This window comes from Sciurus vulgaris (assembly GCF_902686455.1).
Source record: "Sciurus vulgaris genome assembly, chromosome: 3".
Lineage (NCBI taxonomy): Eukaryota > Metazoa > Chordata > Mammalia > Rodentia > Sciuridae > Sciurus > Sciurus vulgaris.
The window spans coordinates 175683871-175706271 of record NC_136463.1 but is presented as its reverse complement, the minus strand read 5'-3'; the positions used below and the strand labels follow the sequence as shown (position 1 = coordinate 175706271).

The window sequence follows — 22401 nt, the reverse complement described above, 5'->3', positions numbered from 1 at the left end:
TGCCACTATTAATTATGTATGAATATACATATAGAAACATATATGCTATATTCATAAAGTAGCAAAACATTACACTCTTATTTTTAATATGTTTTTATTTGTTGATGGACCTTTATTTTAATTATTTGTGTGGTACTGAGAATTAAACCAAGGGCCTTACATATACCAGGCAAGTGCTTTACCACTGAGCCACGACCCCAGCCCACATTAAACTCTATCTTTTTAAATTAAGAATTCTTAGGGTGTGAGGAAGGCTGTTGAGCCATTTTCAAACTGTTTGTGTCAAACTAGAAGAGATGGCCTCTCTACCTGGTAACATGGCTTCCATTGAGATTCACTTCTGTAGTAAGTCATTTTAATTGTTAGGTTTGTGTCATACCACCCTGGTGTGACAAAATGAATAAGTTTTTGGGACCTTCAAGAATTCTTTAATAGCATTCCTTGGAAAATAAGATTTGCATAATTAGCATAATTTGTGAAGGTGACAAAGCCCCCCATACCACATATGATTCTGCAGGACTCATAAATGTAAATAGAAACAAATGCTCTTTTGATTGATCATAGTAAATGTTGCATATTTGGGCCCCGGGTTGTAGCTCTGTGGTAGATGCTTGCCTTGTGCATGTGAGGCACTGGCTTTGATCCTCAGTGCTGCATAAAAATAAATAAATAATTTATAATTGTATATCTGTAACTTAAAAATCATTTTTTGAAAAATTTTGCATATTTTGTATTAACTGACTTTGTATGGGAAACAGGCAACATGTTTTAGAAATTAGATCCAGAAAAGTACTTAACAGGCATCCAGTGGCTCTTAGTTATTTTAAAATAGTAGAAACCCCATAACATAAGTCATATTTAACCAGGAGTAACAGCCTTCCCTGTGGTATATTAAATAAGGCATCTCAGTGGAACATGATGTGAACCTTGTTGATCTAATCAACCACAATCATATTACAGGTAAAAATTACTATGGACAAGATAGGTTTAAGTGACTTGGTCAAAGTCTTGGTTAAGTAACTCCCTGGCTGCAGTTCTCTGCAGATACTGATTTTGGTTATTCTAACTTTTCAGCAAATGTTAAAGTACTGTAGATTTCTATAAGTACACATCTCTTAGAGTTATGATACCTCTGTTGTACTTTTGTTTCTTTTTGTGTTTTGTTTTTTTTTTTAAATCCTGAGGATGAAACACAGGGCCTTGGGTATACTAGCCAGGCATTCTACCACTAAGCTATCTCCCTACCCCTGTTGTACTTTTTAATGCTGTTCTTTGTGTGTTATGTTGTTAATGCCCCATTTTACGTTTTTAATACATGGTTATATTTTTCCATTGCAGCATGATGCTAAGTATAAATTACTGTACTTTAGCACTTGATTGATCTATAGTTTTACTGAATATTGTCTTCAATTTTGAATCTTTTAAAGAAGTCCTCACTTTTCAGTATTCCACATGATCTAATTGGTTTTATGACTGTTCGAGTTTCACTGAACTTTAGAGTTAAAGTCTTTATAATTCATTTTAGTTAATTATTATTATTTCTTCATCTTACCTCAACATTTTGTTAGGATTGACTGAAATTTTGCTCCAGGTACTGAAATTTTAAAGTGTAAAAATGTTTCAATTAATGGTTAAAATTGTATTGGAAGGTAGGATGTATGGTGCATATTATTATGTCCTTCAGTTCGGCAACTAGCCTGAAGCTGCGTCAAGGGTCACCTTCAGTCTCTGGAGATTCTTAGATGTGAAAACTCAAGAGCAGAGACTGGGAGCCTGCAGTTCCCCATCATGCTCATGCCTGCTATCCTCTACTTTCATCCTTCTTGCCAACCTTCATTCTCTTCCCTTTATCAGTAGTTTGATTGGAGGATGTGGGTCTTTTAACTTGGCTTTTATCAATGGACAGGATTTTATTATAAAAAATAAAGATTTTCTTTTGATTTAATAATTCCACTTTAATCTTTGCTAAGCATGTAATTTTGAAAATGCAAGAAAAGCTATACTCACAGGAGTGAAGAACTTTGTATGCAAATTTGAACTGTTGCAGAGTAGTTCATAGAGTTGATACTCATAAATTACTTAATTCTCTCATTGACATTCAGGTTTCTTTAATGAAAAATTCTTATGGCATCATAGTTTTATTTTTATGATAATAACAAAGCAGGGCCCAACTTGAGAATCAAAATTACTGAAAGTTTGTAAAAAATTAATATAAAATAATTCGCCTTTGTTTTCATTAGTAGTTCTTTGAGTTTCAGCATGTGTACTGATTCATGTAACCACTGTCACACTGGATATGGAACATTTCCTTCATCTCACTTCCCTATGATATTTTTCCGTAGTACCTGGCAGCTTCTGATCTATTCTCTGTCATAATAATTTTGTATTTTCCAGAACATCTTAAAAGTAAAATCATAGTTTTTAACCTTTAGAGACTGGCTTCTTTCACTCAGCATAATTGTCTTGAGATTAAGTTGTAAGTATCACTAGTTTGTTCCTTTTTATGGCTGAATGACATTCTGTTGTATAAATGTACCATAATTTTTCATTTTTTATAGATAGCTTTTTGTGTTTATGAATAGATCTGGTATGAATATTTATGTACAGGTTTTTGTGCGAACATACGTTATCATTTCTGCAGAGTTAATACATAGAAGTAGAGTGCTAGGTTATAGGTTAAGTGTATATTTAATTTCATAAGAATTGTCAAACTGTTTTTTCATAAGAGTGCCAATTTGTGCTTACACCAGCAGCATAGGATAGTTTTTTTGCTCCAGATCTTTGCCAGCACTTGATATTGTTTAGCTTACTTTATTTTCGCTATTCTAATGGATGTATAGTAGTGTCTCATCATGTTTTTAATTTGCATTTCCCAGATGGCTCATGTTGTTGAACCATCTGTTCATGCTCAAAATTGCCTTCTCTGTATCCTCTTTAGTGAAGTGTCTGTTCAAAATTTTTACCCATTTTTAATTGTTTCTGTTTTTTACTGAGTTTTAAGAGTTTGTTGTTGTTTGTTTTTTTGTTTTTAATTACTTTGAGGGCTGGGACTATAACTCAGTTGGTAGAGTGCTTGCCTTGAAAACACAAGGCCTTGGGTTCAATCCCCAGCACCAAAAATAAAAAAAAAAAAAGAAATTACTCTGAATACAAGTCAATTGATTTTTTTCTCCCAGTTTGTAACTTCTTTTTTTGTGTCCACATTGTTAGTAGAACAAAAGGTTTTAGTTTTGATGGAGTCTAGTTTATCCCATCTATAGCTTTACTTTTTTGTGATAAACAGGGTCTGTAGAACAAAAGCTTTTGATTTTTGATAGAGTCCATGTTACCAGTTTATTTTACAAATCATGCTTTTCAAGTCAGTTTGACAGTTGCTTAAAATTCTCAGATGACTACTTTTCTTTTTCATTATAATTTAACCTGTTTCTTTGAATTGTTATGGTGTTTTGGAAATACGATACAACTGGGTATTAGTCTCCTAAAGCAAAGTCTAGTGGATGAATGTTATCAGTAGCTTAAACATAATCAGAACCCAGTATTGCATAGTATAGTAGTTAATGATGTACTGTGAAGAGAAATGAAGTGTAAGATAGAAGTCTAGGGGTTATTGCAAAAAGAACATTCAGGGATGAGACCTCCCTGAGAGATAGCCATCCAAATTGAGGCAGGAAAAATGACAAAGCACAGTTGTTGTTTTTAGTTTATTTTATCGATTGCTTCCTGAGTGTTAGAACTGTTCTGAGTACATTATTAGCATTAATTAAATCTGTACAAAAATCCTACAAAAAGGATACTTCTTCATATATAGGAAACAGAGGTCCAGGGATTAAATAATTTATCCAAAGTTACACAACTCACCAGAGCTAGGATTGGAACTCAGGTGATTGGACTCCAAAGTCAGTACACCATTATTCAGAGGTGGGGAAGGGAAAGTATAGTAGGAAATTTGGTTGGAACCAGCTCTAGGACCTTGTATTGTAGTTCATGATAAGAATTTAGGATTTTATTCTGACCGTGAAAGCCAGTGGTGGGTTGAGAAATAGCCAAGAGGTTGCTCTGTGGCTCTGGAAGTCAAGAGAGAAGGTGGGAGTATACATACACGTTTGATAATCATCTGTGTATAGGTGATACTGTAAAATATTTCTGCTGGCTTGTAACATATTTCTTTGATTTAAAATTAAGAATTATATTCCATTAACAAATATATGTGCATGTATTTATGAGAGTGTGTGTGTGTGCGAATAAACAAACTGATGGACTATTCTGTTAATAGGTGCGAGAAGATGTACTAAATTCATTGAATAACAACTTTCTTCAAACACTAAATCAAGCTTGGAATGATCATCAAACAGCTATGGTGATGATTAGAGACATACTAATGTATATGGTAAGGAGAGCTTTTTTGTTGTTTGTTTTGTTATTCTTCCTCTAAGAAAAGAAAACATTTCAAAACATAATGACTTTTGTTAAATTTTAGTTGGATGGTTCATCTCAGTATGGAAGGTTTTTTTTTTTCCCCTTTAAATAGCATTTCTTTTGTAAGGACCAACCTTAGCCTCTATGAGTGAAAATCTTAATTTTTCACTTAGTTACTGAATTATTAAAATGGAAAACTGAAGGGGAATGACTTAAACTTTTTTTTTTGTAATATTTAGCACTTGTAAAAATCAAAAAATATTTAGCACTTGTACTTCAAAATAGGAAATATTAAAAACCTTATTAATATCTCTTCTTAAGAATGGTTAAATGATGAATATCATTCTATAAGTTTTTTAAACCCAAATATTACATCTCCAGTGACACAAATGTCATATTAATGTAAATATTTTTTGGAATGAATCTAGATTCTTTTGGTTTAATTATTACTTTACTGCAGAATTGATAAGTGCAATGACTTTTCTCATTATTCAGTGTTTATATTTGAAATTTGAACACAATGACTTTCTTCCAAGATTTTACTCTCCAAATTTTAATTTTAATTTTCTTTAATTTTGATTTTTTAGTTGCAATGTCATGATGAGCTCTTGTTCTGGTTTCTTTTACTTAGTTAGAATAAAGCAATGTTTGGAAAGAATTTCTAATGAGAACCAATAGCTGTGACTTTTTTGTTGTTGTTGTTCTGCTGAGTAAATTCAGTCAAGCCTTTTACCAGTGGTTTAGTAAAGGCTTAGTGACGAGGGGGTCAGTGAGAGGCCACTGCCTTTTTCAGGAATATAATAAAAGGTATAACAGATTACTTAGCTTTTCTGAGTATTGTATTGTTTGTCAAATTATGGATTCACTATATGTTATCATTTTTGGGTAACTGAGATAGCATGTTGAAAACATATACTTCCTGGTATATAAACATGAAATAAATAAGTTGACTTGCTGCTATTATCTTGAAATTTTTGATTTGGTAAGTGTTTAAATTCCATACCAACCATCTAACACTAAGATAGAAAACTATTTATGATTTCATAGTCTATAGCTCTGTTGATATTGATGAATAATTTTAAGATTTTTATTATACAAGTTCATGTTTCAAAAAAATCTCTTTCAGTTCCTATTTGTGCAGTGAAATCTCAAAACCTTGAATCCGGTTCTACCTCTTTGTGACCATGGTTAACCAATTAATTAGTTCATGCCTCAGCTTTCTCATTTACAAAATGAAAAAAAAAAATCATACCAATTGGGGTAGGTTAATGGTGAGTCTTAAATGAGCCATTCGTATAAAACACAGGGCTTGGCCTAAGGTAACAGGGTTGGTAAAAATTAACCAGTGGTAATATTTTTTTGTCCTGTCATCTTTTTATCAAACCCATGTGGTAATTCCACAGCATGGATAAACCCAGTAACTTCCCCATGCCTCCTCTGGAAGATAGGCTAGTGCTACTCTTGGTCCATTGTACAGACCTGCAGTGAACCCTTCACACTGCCCGGCAAGCTTCTCTAGTCACCTTGCTGTACCAGTTATTTTTCTCCGAACTTGTAGCTCTCCTCAACAATCTTGCCCTCTGCTTCTCAGAGAAAAGAGAGTTCTGTGTTCATTTCATGCCACTAAATCTATTTTCTCCTCTCTGTATTTCTCTTTTGCCTCCTGTTTTAGTACAGGATGATTGTCTCCTTGCCTGTCAAAGGCCATTTCTTTACCTGTATTTTTGTCTCATCTGGAATCTTAAGTATTTGGGGGCTCTGCCGTTTTTACTGGATCTTATTCATCAGCATTGGACATATTCAAGCCATTTATACCCTCAGAATAAAATTTCATTAAATTTCTGGGTGAATTGTTCTCTCCCAGGAACTCTCTTCTGTCATTCACTGCTTAATGTCTCATGACAAATGTTGACACTTGGCTATCTTTTCTTTCATTTTGTATATGTTCTGGTTATAAGCATCTACCTCAACTAATCTGTTCAATTTTGCCCTTATTAGGATCACCATGGAATCTCTGCATCTCTGAATGCAAATATCATTGCTAATCCTCATTCTTGATTTTTTTCTTCCAAGTAGAATTTGACAAAGTTGACCATATTTTTCTTCTCACACATGGAATTCTTGATTACTGTGATAAAACACCGAATGCCTCTTACCTTCCGCTTATTTCTTCTTAGCCTCTCCTCTTGCTCTTCCTTTGCTTCCTTTTCCTTTTCCTTCATTCCTTAAAGAGATGAATTCTTCAGACTTAATCCTAGGTTTTCTTCTCACAGGGCACTCTCTTCACCTCATTTACTACCATAGCTCCATATGCCTCTGTGCAGATGATTCCCAAATTATAGCCTCACTTTTTGAGATTCTGACTCATAAATTCATTGATCTAGTTGATAATTCCCTTTATTGTCTGCAAGGTTACTTTACACTTGGCATGTCCAAATCATAATCACTATCATTCCAGTTGTTCATTATAGAACCCTGGAAATTGTTTTTTATCAGTTGCTTACTTTCAGGCTCTTTCTCTATATACATCTTCTCTTGCTGGGATCTACAGTTTTTACTTGATTTCATAAGTCTGTTAGCCAAGACCAGGCCACCTTCATTTCTCTCTTGTTGGAGTGTTCAGTATAAATAGTCGTTAACAGGATTCATTGGACTATATTCTGTTTTCCATAATTCTCCCAGTTATTATTTTAACTGGCCTGCTTAAATCTTTGCTTGTCCTGCTTAAATCTTTATATCTCCTCCTCAAATACTCACACATGTCATTTATTTTAAAATGTTTCTAAAATGTTTCCTTTCTTCATCTTACTTGTTCTTTCTTATCCTGTAAATCTTAAATTTCTCATCAGCTTTCCCTGACCCATGTGCTCCCCACTGATCGTACTAGCTTTCGTTGTGACTGGTACTATCCCTTTGCAGCATTTTTAACAATCATTAAAGTAACGCCCCACAGCCCCCCTTTGTCACTACCCTTGCAGGTTGGGGCCATTAAGTAAAACAAGGATTACTTGAACACAAGCACTGTGGTAATGTGACCTCTTGATCTGATAAACAAGACAGCTACTGATGACCAGGTCGGGTGGGATTAATGCAGTTTGGAAATGCTGGACAAAGGGTTGATTCACATCAGGTGTGTCAGAGTGGGACTATACAAGACTTCATCTTGCTACTTAGAACAGTGTATAAATTTAAACTTATGAATTGTTTATTTCTGACTTTCCATTATATTTGGACCACAATTGTAGCACAGTTCCTTGTAGAAACTATCTTGAGTGAATTGATATAGGTGTTATATAGCGTGTTCTTTTTTAATAGATCATGCTTTTTCAGAATGCTTGTTTAAATGTGCTATTTTTAGATTCAGAAAGAAAAATTGTTATTTTCACATTCCATAAAACTTTAAAATTTTCATATCCTAATTCTCTTTTTTGCCTTTTAATATATATTGCTTTGATCTTAATTAAAATATGTCCAAAAGTTCTTTTTCAGTTAAAGTTTACATACATTAAAGTGAATTAGTGTATACAAAATTATTTTTGAAAAATGTCTGCACTTCTGTAACCAGTACCCCAGTCAAGATGAATAACATGCTTTCATTTCCCAAAAATCAAGTAAATATTTTTCTGTTGATATTTGCTTTGTTTTCTTTGAAGATTTTTCACCTCATCCTAGACATCTCAGGTCATACTTCCTGGCCATGTCCTTCCAAGTTATACCTACATAGAACCTATGTCATTTTCTGTGATTCCTTCTCTGCCTTGGAATTTTAGATCTCAATCTGGGAGAAGGAAGAGAGAAGTTTCACTGTCTTCCACCTACTACCCACTCAACTGACTTTTTTACTCTTAATAAGGAGGTGTATCGAAAATGTCATGCATGAACCTCAGTGTATGCACCAATGGATATACTGACTCTGGGTATTAAAAATGAAATCACTGGCTACTTGGAAACAGGCATTGGTCAAAATTTGTCTCGTGACATTGTTATTTGGCAAGCTCATTATTTTCAGAAAGAAAAGTATACATATCTCTGGATAGAACATGTGTTCTCTACTTTCTGCCACTCCACTCCTCCCTAATGTTTGAGACTTGTACTACCTGTTTAGACCCTGCTTTACTTAATTTTTTTAAAAAAATTCATTGTTTTCTCAAAGAAGTGATTACATGTTCAGCCTTTAATATAGTTTGGATTTAGTTATTAGAAGTTTCATTTTCAAGTTTTAATTTTTCAAAATACTAATGACTAGGAAAATATTTTTTAGTATTTTGTAGAGAGAGTTTGTCATATTATGTTATTGATATAATTTGTATTAATATTATTCATTTTTCTCTTCAACTCTGAAAATGAATGCAATATTAAAGAAAAATTAGGTTTATGGATAGTGTTCTGTAGGCCAACTTGAGCAACTAGAATTAATGAGAGAGGAGAAGGGAAATCATTTTCTGTTGTGGTATATAGGATTAATAAAAGACTGCATGAGACATTTTCTACATAAAATTTTCTGGTGAAGAAAATTTCAAATCCTTAAAGAAGATTGGGGGGGAGGATAAATTCAAAGATACAGGGAGTGACCTGGGAAAGGAGAATCACTACTTGATAAAGAGGAGATAGCTGATGCTTACCCAGCTTATAAAGATGACAGTGTTAGTTTAGGCCGACAGAAGCATGTGAGTTGTTGGGCGTTTGCAGAAAGTAGTAAGTTGAATAATGACTTCCTTCATTAACATGTCCATGACTAATTCTGGAACCTGGGAATATTAACCTTATATGTCAAAAGAAATTTTGCAGACATGTTTAAGGAACTTTAGATGAAATTATTCACAACCTTTCTTATAGGCCTGATGTGATCACAGTGGTCCTCACAAGACATATGCAGGAGATATCATGAGTTGAAGGACCAGGTAATATGACAGAAGCAGAGAGTGGAGTGATAATCTCTTTGAAGATGGAGAATGGGCCTCTACTCAGGGAATACAACAAAGGCATGGAAGTAGATTTCCGCTTTGTATCTTCCTAAAAGAACCAGCCCTGCCAGCACCTTGCTTTAGCCCTCTCATCTGAACTCTAGAATTTTAAGAGAGTAATAAGCAACTAAATTTGTGATAATTTTTACAGCAGCAATAGGAAACTAATAAAAGAACAGAGTTTGGAAGGCCTGCTGTGCAGGGTCAACTGCATGTAAATAAATGGATAATCTGTCGTTGTGAGGGCATAATTCATGTATGTTTAGCACAGATTTTGTAGAGTAGACCCAGGAGTATGTAGCAGCCTCCGAAGAATGTTCAAAATAAGGAGAACCAACTGATTTTTTTCATTTTGGAGTTGGTGGGGGAGAATTCTAAAATAGCATAGTTGAAGTGGTTGATCATGGGTTCATGCTGTTTAAGGAGGCAAGCGAATCATAAGGTTCCAGGAAATAGAAATATTAGATTCAGTAAGGGTGAGAACATTCATTTAAATGTAACAAAGTAGCAGGAGTGGAAAGAAAAAGATGATCTTCTGTGCCAGAGTTATTTGATAACTTCTGAAGGTAAGATTGAGGGTTTGTTTATTCAGTATATGACTGAAAGGAATCTTGATAAGATAAGGGATGAAAATTTTAGGAGTATGTGAGATTGCTTGTTAGTATGAATGTTGTGATTACCAAACGTAGTACATAGCAAGGAACTGAACTGAGAAAAACACTGTAAGCTGTTGTTGAAGGAGAGTTTGTTTCCTGCAAGGTCAGGAGATACTATGAGGGCTGTGGATATAGCTCAGTTGGTAGAGTACTTACCTCGTAAGCATAAGGCCCTGGGTTCAATCCCCAGCACTGCAAAAAAAAAAAAAAAAAAAAAAAAAAACAGGTACAATGAGAACAAGGAAATGATGGAACTGTGGGTCTGTAATTTCTCCTGTGGATTTTGGTGCTTTTAGCTCCCCAAAAACACTTTCTTCATAATATTCAGATTGCACATTTTGGAGAAGTTTGGTAATAACTGTAGAGACTTCCCTGGCATCTTTTCTGCTTCAGGATGACATCTTAGAAGAAAATAGGATCCACTGACTGGACTACTAAGCTTCATGCCTGTTGAACATTTACACGAACTTATCTTTTGCAGGAGGGATCTGTTTTAAGACAGGCTTTTCTTATACATGCTCTAATTTTTGTATCTGACTGAGATATCCAAGACAATGGCATTTTTTGTAGCTAGGTCAAAAGCTAAGTACTCACCTTTATGTAAAATAAAGCCAGGGCATCATCATAAATACTGTAAAGGTTAAGAATGTGCTCAATAATTAGGATTTCTTCCTTGTTTTCCATCTCAGCTTATGTTTCCTTTATGTTTTATTTTGGTTTTATTATACATGGTTATTTTTTTTTTTTAACTGTTATTGGATGTTTCTCATCTGTATGAAATAAATTAATGGAACCTTAAACACCACATTTACTGTGATCTGTGAACTGGTTTCTTATGTGTACAGTGATGATTGAGCAGTTCATGGTGATAAGTTTAGGGAAACAAGTATTCAGTGTTTACACTCTTCAGCATAAAGTAGACCCTCTTGCATAGGCAAAAATAGAGCACCTATATCTTGATGGAGTAAATGGAATGAAACTTTTGTACATAAAGTGGATGCTACCAATATATGGAAATTTGGAGTAGTGAGAAAAATATTTAATGATGAATTAAGATATTCTTGACTTTAGTTCCCACTTTGTCATTAATTTGCTTAAGTCATTTAACCTCTCTGGTTAAGATTCTTGCTTTCCTTATCAATAAAACAAATTCATTGGTTAAGAACTCCAGTTGTTATCCTTCTGGGAGTCATAGATGTCTTGGTGAGTACTTAAGGTATGTTGACCAGCTCTTCTAGAAGTAGGTATTTTTGCATCCACATACCACATACTTTTATTTTCAACTTTAAGGGATTTTTGAATATTGAAGGAATGTTGATTAGATTTTAGATGTTTAGCACCCTTTCAACTTTAAAGTTTTTTGTTTATTTGATTTTGTTTTGTTGTTTTTATTTTGCTTTTGGTTCTAGGGATTGAACCTGTAGACTCTTAACCACTGAGCCACATCTTCAGCCCTTTTTATTTTTTATCTTGAGACAGGGCCATTCTAAGTTGCTTAGGGCCAAAGTTGCTGAGCCTGACTTTGAACTGCAGTCCTCCTGCCTCAGCCTTCTGAGTTGCTGTGATTACAGGCATGTGCCACCACACACAGCAGCTCTGAAGCTTCAAACCATTTTAACATTGAAAGTGAACAGCTAGAGTGACGTCTGGGGAATGGTAAGGGAGAAAACAGGAAGTATGAGTAGATTAGTATTAAGTTGATCACAGTTTCTTTGAGAACTTTTAAAGTGGGTTGATATATCCTTGATTGACTATGAGTCTGTCCAGTGCTATTATAATAGCAGATAACACTTTTCTTACTCCTTAGTGTGTGCCAAACACTATTTTAAGCACTTTTAGTGTATTGAGTCATTTAGCCCTCACAGTATCACTTTTGTTGTTACTTTTAAGCAGTAGTTTGGGAAAGTGATAAAGTTAAAATTTTTATTGTGTTTCTTTGAAAAGTAGAAATTCTGAGTCTGCAGCAACAGCTGTCTTTTATTACTCAGCTGTATCACCGCATTATTTTAAACACCTGACTTTCAAGTTTATTTACTGTAATTTCCATTTTTGTAGATGAAGAAATTTAGGTTAGAAAGATTAACACCTAAGGTTAGAGAAATTAAGTAACCTGCCAAAGATCATACAGTTACTGTTTAACCAAAGTTTTTTTTTTTTTTTTTTTTTTTAATTCAAAGCCTGTGGTCTTCACCATACGGAATTAACTTAATTGACTTTTTTGATAGAATTTATGATAAACCCAGAGTTAACATTCGCCTCAGTTTCATGAGTAGGTAAGTTCATTCAGCAAGAATTTACTGCGTGTGTATGATATACCAAACACTGTTCTTATATTACTATGGTTCCATTTTCTAAGTTCTTCTTTCATTGGCAAATTGGTAATATAGAAGTTCTTTTGGGAAGATAAACCTGGTTTCCCATATCTAACTTGAGAACAGTGATGTTGTCTATGATCCAGTTCCAAGCTATTAAAAGCATATAGAAAGTTCTTAGTTTTTTCTCATTTTTGATTTTGAATCTGATACTGAAATTCTCATTGAAGGAAGTGACTTTCTAAGAATAATTGTCATTAGAAGTTATTGACTTGATGGTTGTAATACTTAGAACTCTCCAGAAATACTACTTGATAATCCTCTATAATGCTATGCCAATTTGAAAATCCTTTTTATAGTTTTGAAAAACTTTTGATATATAACATAAAAATGCACACATCTTTTGCCCATTTTTTATATCTGTTTTATATCTCTTAGTAATTTCTTTTGCGTTTCTTTATTCTGGATAAAGTCTTTTGTTAAACACATGATTTTCAAGAGAATTATCTTCTAATTCTTTTTTCTCTGTTTTAATGGTGTCTTACTAAGAGAAGTTTTTAATGGAATTTAAATTTATTAGCCTACAGTCATGGATTGTCAATTTGGTCAGGTATATTAACCAAGTCTGCATGTTATTCACATCATCCATATCATTACCAAATTTTTTTTGTCAGTTTGTCCTGTCAGCTTTGAGAAATGTTAAAATCTTTTTTATTGCATTGTGGATTTATCTGTTTCTCCTTTTAATTTTTGTATTTTGAGGTTTTATTTAAAATGAATATAAACAGTATTATTTTATCTTCCTGTTGAATTTGACTCTTCTATTTCTGTGGAATATCCTTCCTTATCTCTAGTAAGACTTGCTTTAAAATCTTTTGTCTGATATTAGTATATTAGCTTTCCTTGGTTGATGTTTTGAGTAGCAAACTTCTTCCCATCCTTTCAGTTCAAACTTTATGTACTCTTTCATTTGAGGTGTGGCATATGTACCATATAGTAATGTGCTTTTTAACCCCATCTGACAATTTTTTTTTAATTGAACGGTTTATTTATATTTAATGTAATTATTGATACATTTGGGTTTAAATCAAGCATCCTACTCTTTTTTTTTTCCCTGTTCTTTATTGCTTTTTCCATTTTTTTCCCTTTATTTTCCCATCTCCCTCTTATTAGCTCACCATTTATATTTTATTTTAGTGGTTACTTTAGAGCTTTAGAGGTTAAGATGAACTTCCTTGTACATTATCAGTTTTTTGCCTTTTTTTTTTTTTTTTTTTTTTTAACCATGGTCTGGATAACATAAGGATCTTAGAACACTTCAACTTCCTGGGATTCTGCCTCGTCCCCCTTAAGTTTTAAGATATTTGATCCTGAGTTGTTTTTTTGTTTTGCTTATAGGGAAGAGAGGCGAGCCTGGAAATTTTGGGTTGAATGCCAGTGTTAAATGTGAAAAACTGGAGACCCTAGATGGTACTTCCTCCAAAGAAAATTTTAATTTTTTTCTAGCAGACATGCAGAGTATGGGAAGAGCTTTGGGATCTAGATGAAATTGTTTTTAGGTTTTGTTAATGTTGGTTTGTTTTCACTTTGTTTTTATTTCCAGGGCATATCTTTAGACAAGGGACCCAGCCCCTCTGAAAGCCTTAGGTGTTTACCAGATTGCTTTCTGCATTACCATGCCTAGAATTTTAACTTCTCTCTTTCCCTACTACAAGTCTTACACTAATCTCTCAGTTTATAGACCTCAAGATACTCTTAGGGGTTGGGGAGGGTTTAGATGTTTCAGTATACATTCACAGTGGAAAGTTGAGAATTTCTGGTTTGACTTGTTTTAAGTCCCAGCAGCTTCATATCCAGCCCCTTCTGAGACTTTCTGCTTGGCCTCTTATTTTCTTTCTTTCAGATAAATATGGCAAATGACCCAGGGGAATGAGCAAAGGGAAGTGTGAGGCAGTACTCAGTGTACTTAACATTTTCTTCAGAAGTTTGGCCCCACTAGTCCAGATTCTTTTTTTACTCTTTGATACTTTTAAACAGTTGACTTTTGGGCTTCATCGTTGTTGTTTAAATTGTGGTGACATATACATAACAAAACTATCTTAATCATGTTTAATTGTATAATTCAGTACTGTTAAACACATTCACATTGTGTACAGCTATCACCACTCCAATGTTCAGAACTCTTCATCTTCCAGAACTGAAACCCTGCCCACCACCATTGTGCTTTGTGTCTATGAGTTTGACCTCTGTAAGTACCTCATAAGTGAAATCATAGAGTACTTTTCTTTTTGAGATTTGATCATTCCATTTAACATAGGCTTATCCATGTTATAGCATATGTCAGAGTTTTCCTTCCTTTTTAAAGCTAAATAATAATACTCCATTGTATATGTATACCACTATTGGCATACTCATTTATCCATCAATTGACACCTGGAGTGTTTCCATCTTTTGGCTGTTATAAATAATGCTGCTGTGAACCAGGGTATATACAAATAGCTCTCCAAGATCCTGCTTTCAAATCTCCTCAGCATGTGCTCAGAAGTAGAATTGGTGGGTCATGAGTTAACTCTGCCTTTGATTTTTTTTTTTTTTTTTTTTTTTTTTTTTTTGTTGTTGTAGATGGACACAGTACCTTTTGTTTGTTTAATGTGATGCTAAGGATTGAACCCAGGGCCTCACACACGGTAGGCAAGCGCTCTGCCTCTGAGCCACACCACCACCCATCTATCTTTAATTTTTTTGAGGAACTGTCCATACTATTTTACCTACAGCATTTGGACTTATAAAAACTTTTCCCCTTTCTCTTTTTGGTATTACAGGAAATTGCCAGGGTCTTACATAATTGGCACAAGTACTGTACTATGTAGTACACTGCCACTGAACTACATCCCTAGCCCATTTTTAGTTCTTATTTTGAGACAATCTCATTGAGTTGCCTTCTGACTTCCAACTTGTGATCTTCCTTCTTCACCCTCCCAAGTAGCTGGAATTACAGTCATGTACTACTTACTGTGCCTCGCCAGAAGCTCTCCTTTCAGTGTAAGTGGAAATTCATGAAATAACATTTTGAGGTAGATGTTATTTTACTGAGGAGGAAATGGAAACAAATATGAAAGTCAAACCTATTATATGGCAGAGACAGGATTGAAATAGAGGCCATGTGGTTCTTGCGTCATTGATCTTAACCACTGAATTATTTTGCCTTTCTAATTTATGTCTTGTAATCTAAAAGATAGTCTTCTAAGTTGATTGCTCCAAGTCTTGAAGGGCAGTTACTCCTATGGTTCTAATAGTCTATTTTCTAGTGTGTGTGGGGGGGGGGTTTTGTTTTTGTTTTTGTTTTTGTTTTTTGTTTTTTTTGTTCTCCCAGTCTTAGATTATGAAATTTTGGAGTAGGGAACAGAGTTTTTATCTTACGATTTGGTACAGTTTGTACAGCTTTGGAGAAACATGTCTAGGGTTTTTATTTGTCTCATATCTTGGTAGATGATTCTTAAATGGATTTCCACCCCCTTTTTCATACTGGGATTTTTAACCCAGGTCTCACACATGCTAGGCAAGCAAGCACTAAACTAACATTCTCAATTTCATTTTAATTTTATTTTGAGACTGATTCTTGCTCAGTTGCTGAGACTGACCTGAAAATTGTGCTCCTCCTGCTTCAGCATCCCAAGTAGCTAGGATTACAGGCATGTACCACCATGCCTGGTGCTGGAAATTATTTTTTAAATGCAATTTTTTTTTTTTTTTTTTTACAAATATTACGTTGTTTTTATGTTAGAAAAACAAACAAAAAGACCTTCATAGCTATGAGAGATGTTTGAGCCTATTTTACAGTAGTAGAAACTGACTCTGAACTTAACTCATATCTAAATCTTCCATTTTATATCCTGTGCTTTTCCTTTAAATTCATCAGTTATATTGTAAAATCCAGAAAATTTAATCTGAACAGTTTACTATTTCATATCCTACTGGTGTCCTTTTAAAAATGTAGTTAGACACTAGCATTGTGGAAATGGGACAGTTCTTTAAATTTTTATTTAATTAACTCCCACCCCAATGTGATTCTCTAGTAGAAACTTTTTGGTACTTTTCTGGCTTTCTGTTGTTGTCTCTGTTTCTATCTTCATTGTGTTAAGCCTTCCTTAACCTATATTTATTTCATGAATGAAAGCAAACCCTGCTTGAAAATATTTCATTACTTGTGGATAGAAAAGATTGCCTGGTGATTAAGCTTGATAAAACAGGTTCAGACATGTTCTAGCAGTCTTGCTGTAGAGTTGCCTGTTTGCTTTTTTGATGTGACTTTAACTTTTCAAGATTTATTTCTAACTCATTAGCAGGACAAATATTTATATTTATATTTGTAAAGATTTTTGAATCTGTGTACCTCTTTTCCCGTCCTCTGGTATAGAAAGAAAATGAATGAAAACATGGTTAAAATTCTCTTATTATGAGGACAAAAAACTAAGGAATTATTAATCAAATCTATAAGTTTTATTCACCAACTTGCAAACTAACTTAATAAACTAACTTTCAGAACTGTTTACCTTTTTTACTTTGCCGAAATTCATAGTTGCCCCTGGCACAAGTGGAATCAACTAGGGAAGTATAGTTGAATGATTAGTAATATATAACTACCTTTGGTCATTAGTGTATTGGTGCAAGTATGGAACTACTGTACTTTAAAGCAAACCTTTTATAAAGCGTTCCCTTAAACTTAATAATTGCACCATAGGACTTTTGCATATTTATATTTTTAGTACTATTTTCAGAGTTGAATGTGACCCAAAGGTTAGTTATAGAATTTGCTCCTAAACTTCTGTTTCATCTTCCAAGCAAATATTGTTCTATATGAAACACTAGATAGACGTGATACTAAAAAGATTTATAACATTATTTTATTTCAGTTTGTTTTTAATACTACTCCCTGTGTAAAACTATTTAGCTTGTATCCTAAGGCACTCCTTGACTTTTAAATAGATTTAGCTTTCATGAGAATTTGTTTTTATATAATATGCTTTGACAAACACCTCCAAGCATGCTTTTGAATGCTGAGATTCATTTTTTTATACGTTAGTTTAACTTTTTAGATACCTTTATTCTTTGGAGCCATCAGTTAAGGGGAGAAGGCAAATCTTTGCTGGTATGATGGAAACAGTAATAGTAGGGCCAAGCTTCTTGTTTGCTGGTATTCAGTTGTCTGTTGGTAGTGCAAAGAGTCCTAGATCTTGAGTAGACATTGGGCAAAGGTGTTGTATGTGGAGGTCACCTGGTTGAGCTTCCCTTTTCTTTTAGCAGAGAAAGACTCTATCTCTATCCACCTAAACTCTTAAGAGAACTGCCTGTCCTGTTTTTAAATAGGTAGTTCCTTTTTTTTAATTAATCTAGCCCTTATAGTAGTTCTTGGCAGGAAAATTGGTCTTAAAAGCTCTTCTTAGGACTGGAAGAGCATTGTGAAATAAATATTATATGTTACATGTGATGTGCTTATGAGTTGGTTTATCAAAATAACTATGAATGATGGAAGATAGACAAGCATTCTGACTTCTGCCCAGCTCTGGGGAAAGGTAGGTATAATGTCATCCCTTTATCTTTGGTTCCTAGCCTGTTACCCCAGGGTCTACCTATCCGTAAAGGTTCTTGCCCACTATAGGCTTTATTGTCTGAAGAATAGCAACCCCTTAGAGAGAACTGTAAATGGAGTCTTAAAATGTCATTTATCTTTGTGGCGATAAAACTCACACCTTTATGTAAATCTTTCAGACATGCTTTTCAGGACATTTTATATTTTAAATATCTGTATTTTGGCACTAACGATGTAAACAGAAGCAGCTTCCAACTTTATCTCTGTTGAGCTCTCTGCAGTAGATAAGTGACTAATGTCAAACTCACAAACTACATTTTGCTCAAAGTCTGAGATTAAAATATTTCAAAGTTCAGTCTTTATTATTTTCTTTTAAGATGTTTTGCTTAAATCTTGTCCATACTTTTAAGATTGTATTCTCTTAGCTAGTTAGATGTTAATTAGAGCTGGGACTTTAAAAAGGTGATTTTTTAAAAAAAATTAAATGTTAACATGGAAACATAAAAGTAAAGCCTTATAGTGCTTTAAATGATTAGAGGTAAATTAATATTGTATTACCTAAAATGAACCACTGTTTTTTAATAAAGGAAGGTTCATGTTAAAATCTGTTGTGAAAATGCCATTGTATGCCTACAGACTGAATTCCTTTTGATAGTGCAGATAGGCAATAAACAGAAGATTTAGCATGCTCAGTCAGCAGATATTTTAATATATAGCATTAGAAGTATACTTAGATCACAGATGTACTGCAAATGTGTGCGTACATTTCTGTTTAACATACATACACAGGAACATTTGAGTTAATGCATGTTGTAGCCTTTATTTTACTTGATGGTAATTAATCAAGTAAAATATAAAACATGTAATGTAAATGTATACTTTGTATAGTCACACATTAATTTCTGGATTTTTTCTGTTTATTAGCTCTAATATATTTAAGTTGGAATCTTAAATATATTAGAGTTGGAATCTCAAGTTGGAAGATAAAAAGTTTTAGCTCCTGAACTACTACAGTGTCTATATTTCCCTTATGGCTTAAAGTGTTTTGTGTTTTGCTCATACCCCCAACATATGTTCTCATCATGCCTTCTTATTCTGAAGCATCCTCCTGGAACACTCACAGTCCCCTGTCCCCACTCCCCACTACCCCTTCATTCAGTACATAGTGTACTGAAGGAATGAATCTGTCAGCATATCTGTTCCTTTTTCCCTTCTTGCTTAGGCTTGAGATAGCAAATATTATAAACCTTAAAGTTATAGATTAATCTACTTAACTAGTAAAAGTATTGCATTGTGCTTAGGCTTTGGAATATCCATGCCTGGGTTGACAGAAAATAAATACAAAAGGAAGACGTAGCAAAATACATCTTGATCCCCATGTACATTAATTTTTGGTCAGGATTAAACTTTAAGGAAATTACATTAAAAATTTAGATTATCTTTACCATCCCTTTTGTTTTACTGAGGGCCAGAATGAATAAATGACTTCCTTAGGGTAACACCGTAGTTAATAGCAGAGCCAGTAACCATACAAAAAAATCACCAATTCCACATTTAGTATTCTTACCATTGTAATTTTTATATCCAAATTTGTAAATACATTAATTCCATATCTGTAATGAAATACTGTTTAGCACTGAAAATAACTAAATATTAATATATCTTGAAACATTGCTAAACTTTAAAGTTTATGCTTAGAGATAAAGAGATCAGGTACGAAAGCTTATATGTTGTATGTGAAATGTTCGTAGAAGGAAATTTATATAAAGACAGAAAGCCAGGTGTGCTAGGAGTGGCCATGGGTATTAACTCTAAACAAACTAAAGAGATTGTTTTGGGTGATGAAAACATTCTGAAACTGGATTATGGCAATGGTTGCACAGCTATAGAAATTTACTATAAATTATTTAACTGTCCACTCAATTAATTTTGGCATTTAAATCATACAGCAACAAGATGGTATTAAAAAAAAACTAAGAAAATATGGAAGCACTGTTTGACTCTGCAGATTACATTATGCAGATCTTTTTTTTTTTTTGTAATTCTTGAAAATAGTGCTTTTTCACAAAAGAGCAATAAAATCTGACAAATATTGGATGATCTGTTAGCCTTTCTTAAGAAAGGGGTTGGACAATGGAATATTACTCTACCACAAAGAACAAAATTATGGCATTTGCCAATAAATGGATGAAACTGGAGAATATCATACTAAGCCAATCCCCAAAAACCAAAGGCTAATTGTTTTCTCTGATATGCAGATGCTAATTCACAATCAGGGGTATGGTTAGGGAAGAATGGAAGTACTTTGGATTAGATAAAGGGGAATGAAGGGAAGAAAGGAGGAATAGGAAAGATAGTAGAATGAATTGGGCATTACTATCATATATGTGCATGTATGATTACACAACCAATGTAATTCTACATCATGTATAACCAGAAGAATGACAGGTTATACTCCATATATGTATAACTTGTCAAAATACATTCTACCATCATTTGTAATTAGAACACATTTTTAAAATTCAAAAAAATCTGGCATTGCAAAAGAAGAGGTTAGTATTTTCAATAGGTATATATTAAACTTGGTAATATTTTTTATACACACAGGTATTTTTGTCCTTGCTACAAGATTTACCTAATGTCCACAAGGTCTGAAAGTAGTTGAAACTTAAAGGACTCGCCACAATTTACCAGTGCTTTCTCTTCTAGCTGTAAAACATCCTCACTGATAAAAAGTGCTTTCAGTGCCATTAAGGCTACTTTGTAGGTTTCTCAATTCTACTCTTACCAGTTGAGATTTGTGCTTTACTATCACTTGTATCTGTTTTTTAAATGTTTTTTCTTGTTGTTATTACATAACTTAATATGTAAATTGATACAATAGTGTGAAATTTTTTTTCTTTGGTGAACTAGATCGAATGCTTTTGAAAGACAATAAAGGCAAATGCTACATATTGATGTGAATTTGGTGTGAATAATTTTAAACATTGGAGTAGAAATTGTAAAAAAAAAATCTAGGATTTTATATTCACAAATTTCTCTAGCATTATGCTGCACCTTAATGAAAGTAAAATTAGGAATTACGGACAATTTATTATGTATATTTCTATGTAAAAAAAAAAAACAGTGTTGAACTCCAATTAGAGGTCTCATGCTTAGAGAAAGTCTTAATATCTAGAGGGTTGGAATGTAGCCCAGTGGAAGAGCATATGTGCTTAGCATGTGCAAGTACCTGGGTTTCCATCCCCAGGATCGAAAAAAAAAAAAAAATCTTAATGTCTGAATGAACATTTATGTGTTTGATTAAAGTTAATGTGTTTAATTAATTAAAATGTTTAAGATAAAATATATGTGTATGTTTAATAGTTTCCCAGTTTTACTACCAGACTTTAGTTAACTCTTTTTTATCAAATTGGGTAGAACATATTTTCTTGTGTATAATGCTTTTCTCTACCATAGAAATTTGTTTTTGGAACTATAAAACTCAAATTTATAAAATAGCTAATTTAAGCAGAAATCGGAGCAATTATTTTTGTCATTAAAAGAATACTCATTGCTTTGTAATTGTTAGATTTATGCTAGTTTTTACTGTATTTGTGTTGTTTTATGCTGAAAACCAAGTCAAAATCATTATTATAGTAGGGAAGGGTTGAACCTGGAAGTCACAATGGAAATAAGGAACCATTTTAGAAATAGTGGATAGGAACCGTCAAAAGAAAGGAGGAATGTAGTCAGAGGGAAACTTGAAATTTAAGACCTCAAGGATGGAAATGTGAAGTCCAAGAACTTAACAGAGAAGTCATCAGTGAAAATTTTGAACTCCCTAAAATTGTTTTGAAAAACATGACATTATGATAAGATTATATGGAATACAGAAATAAGAATACTGAATGTACTGATAAAAGAAATGGTTTTGGGGCTGGGGATATAGCTCAGCTGGTGTAGTGCTTGCCTCACAAGCCCACGGCCCTGATTTTGATCCCCAGTACCGCAAAAAAAAAAAAAAAAAAGAAAGAAATGGTTTTTCCTTTGGCTAATAGGTGTGTACCATTGTATAAGAAGAACAAAAGAAGAAGGTTTGAGGAAATAAACTATATAACTGAGGGCTGCACATAGAGAATTTAATTAAAATTGTTTGGAAGGTTGATTATTACCATTCAAGTTATATTGTTAATAATGCTAGAACTATGTTCATGTTAATCTTTTAGTTCTGATTATATTGGTTTTCTATATAGAGAGAAGCCTTACAAGAAGTCTGAAGTTGGTTGTATTGGTTCATTGCTGGATTTTTTGTTTGTTTGTTTTTTGTTTTTTGTTACAGGTACCAGTAAGAATCTGGTGAAAGCTTTGGGCTCTTTCCCCAAAGTAATACTTAATGGTATTTTATATGCTTTGGAGCTTTTTAATTTCTTCCAGTAGTAATCAACTTAAGTCATGTTGATCTGTATTGCATTCAGTGTTCA

General features: G+C 33.5%; 1 protein-coding gene across 3 annotated transcripts in view; it reads left to right on the top strand.

The window, feature by feature from the left end:
* The window catches only part of CUL3 (cullin 3), an 80647-nt gene that overhangs the window by 29850 nt on the left and 28396 nt on the right, over positions 1-22401 (top strand). For all 3 annotated transcript variants that reach the window (XM_079134523.1, XM_079134522.1, XM_079134524.1), the window contains one exon: positions 4274-4387. In XM_079134523.1, coding sequence (XP_078990649.1) covers positions 4274-4387 — 114 coding nt within the window. The remainder of the gene's footprint in view (positions 1-4273; positions 4388-22401) is intronic.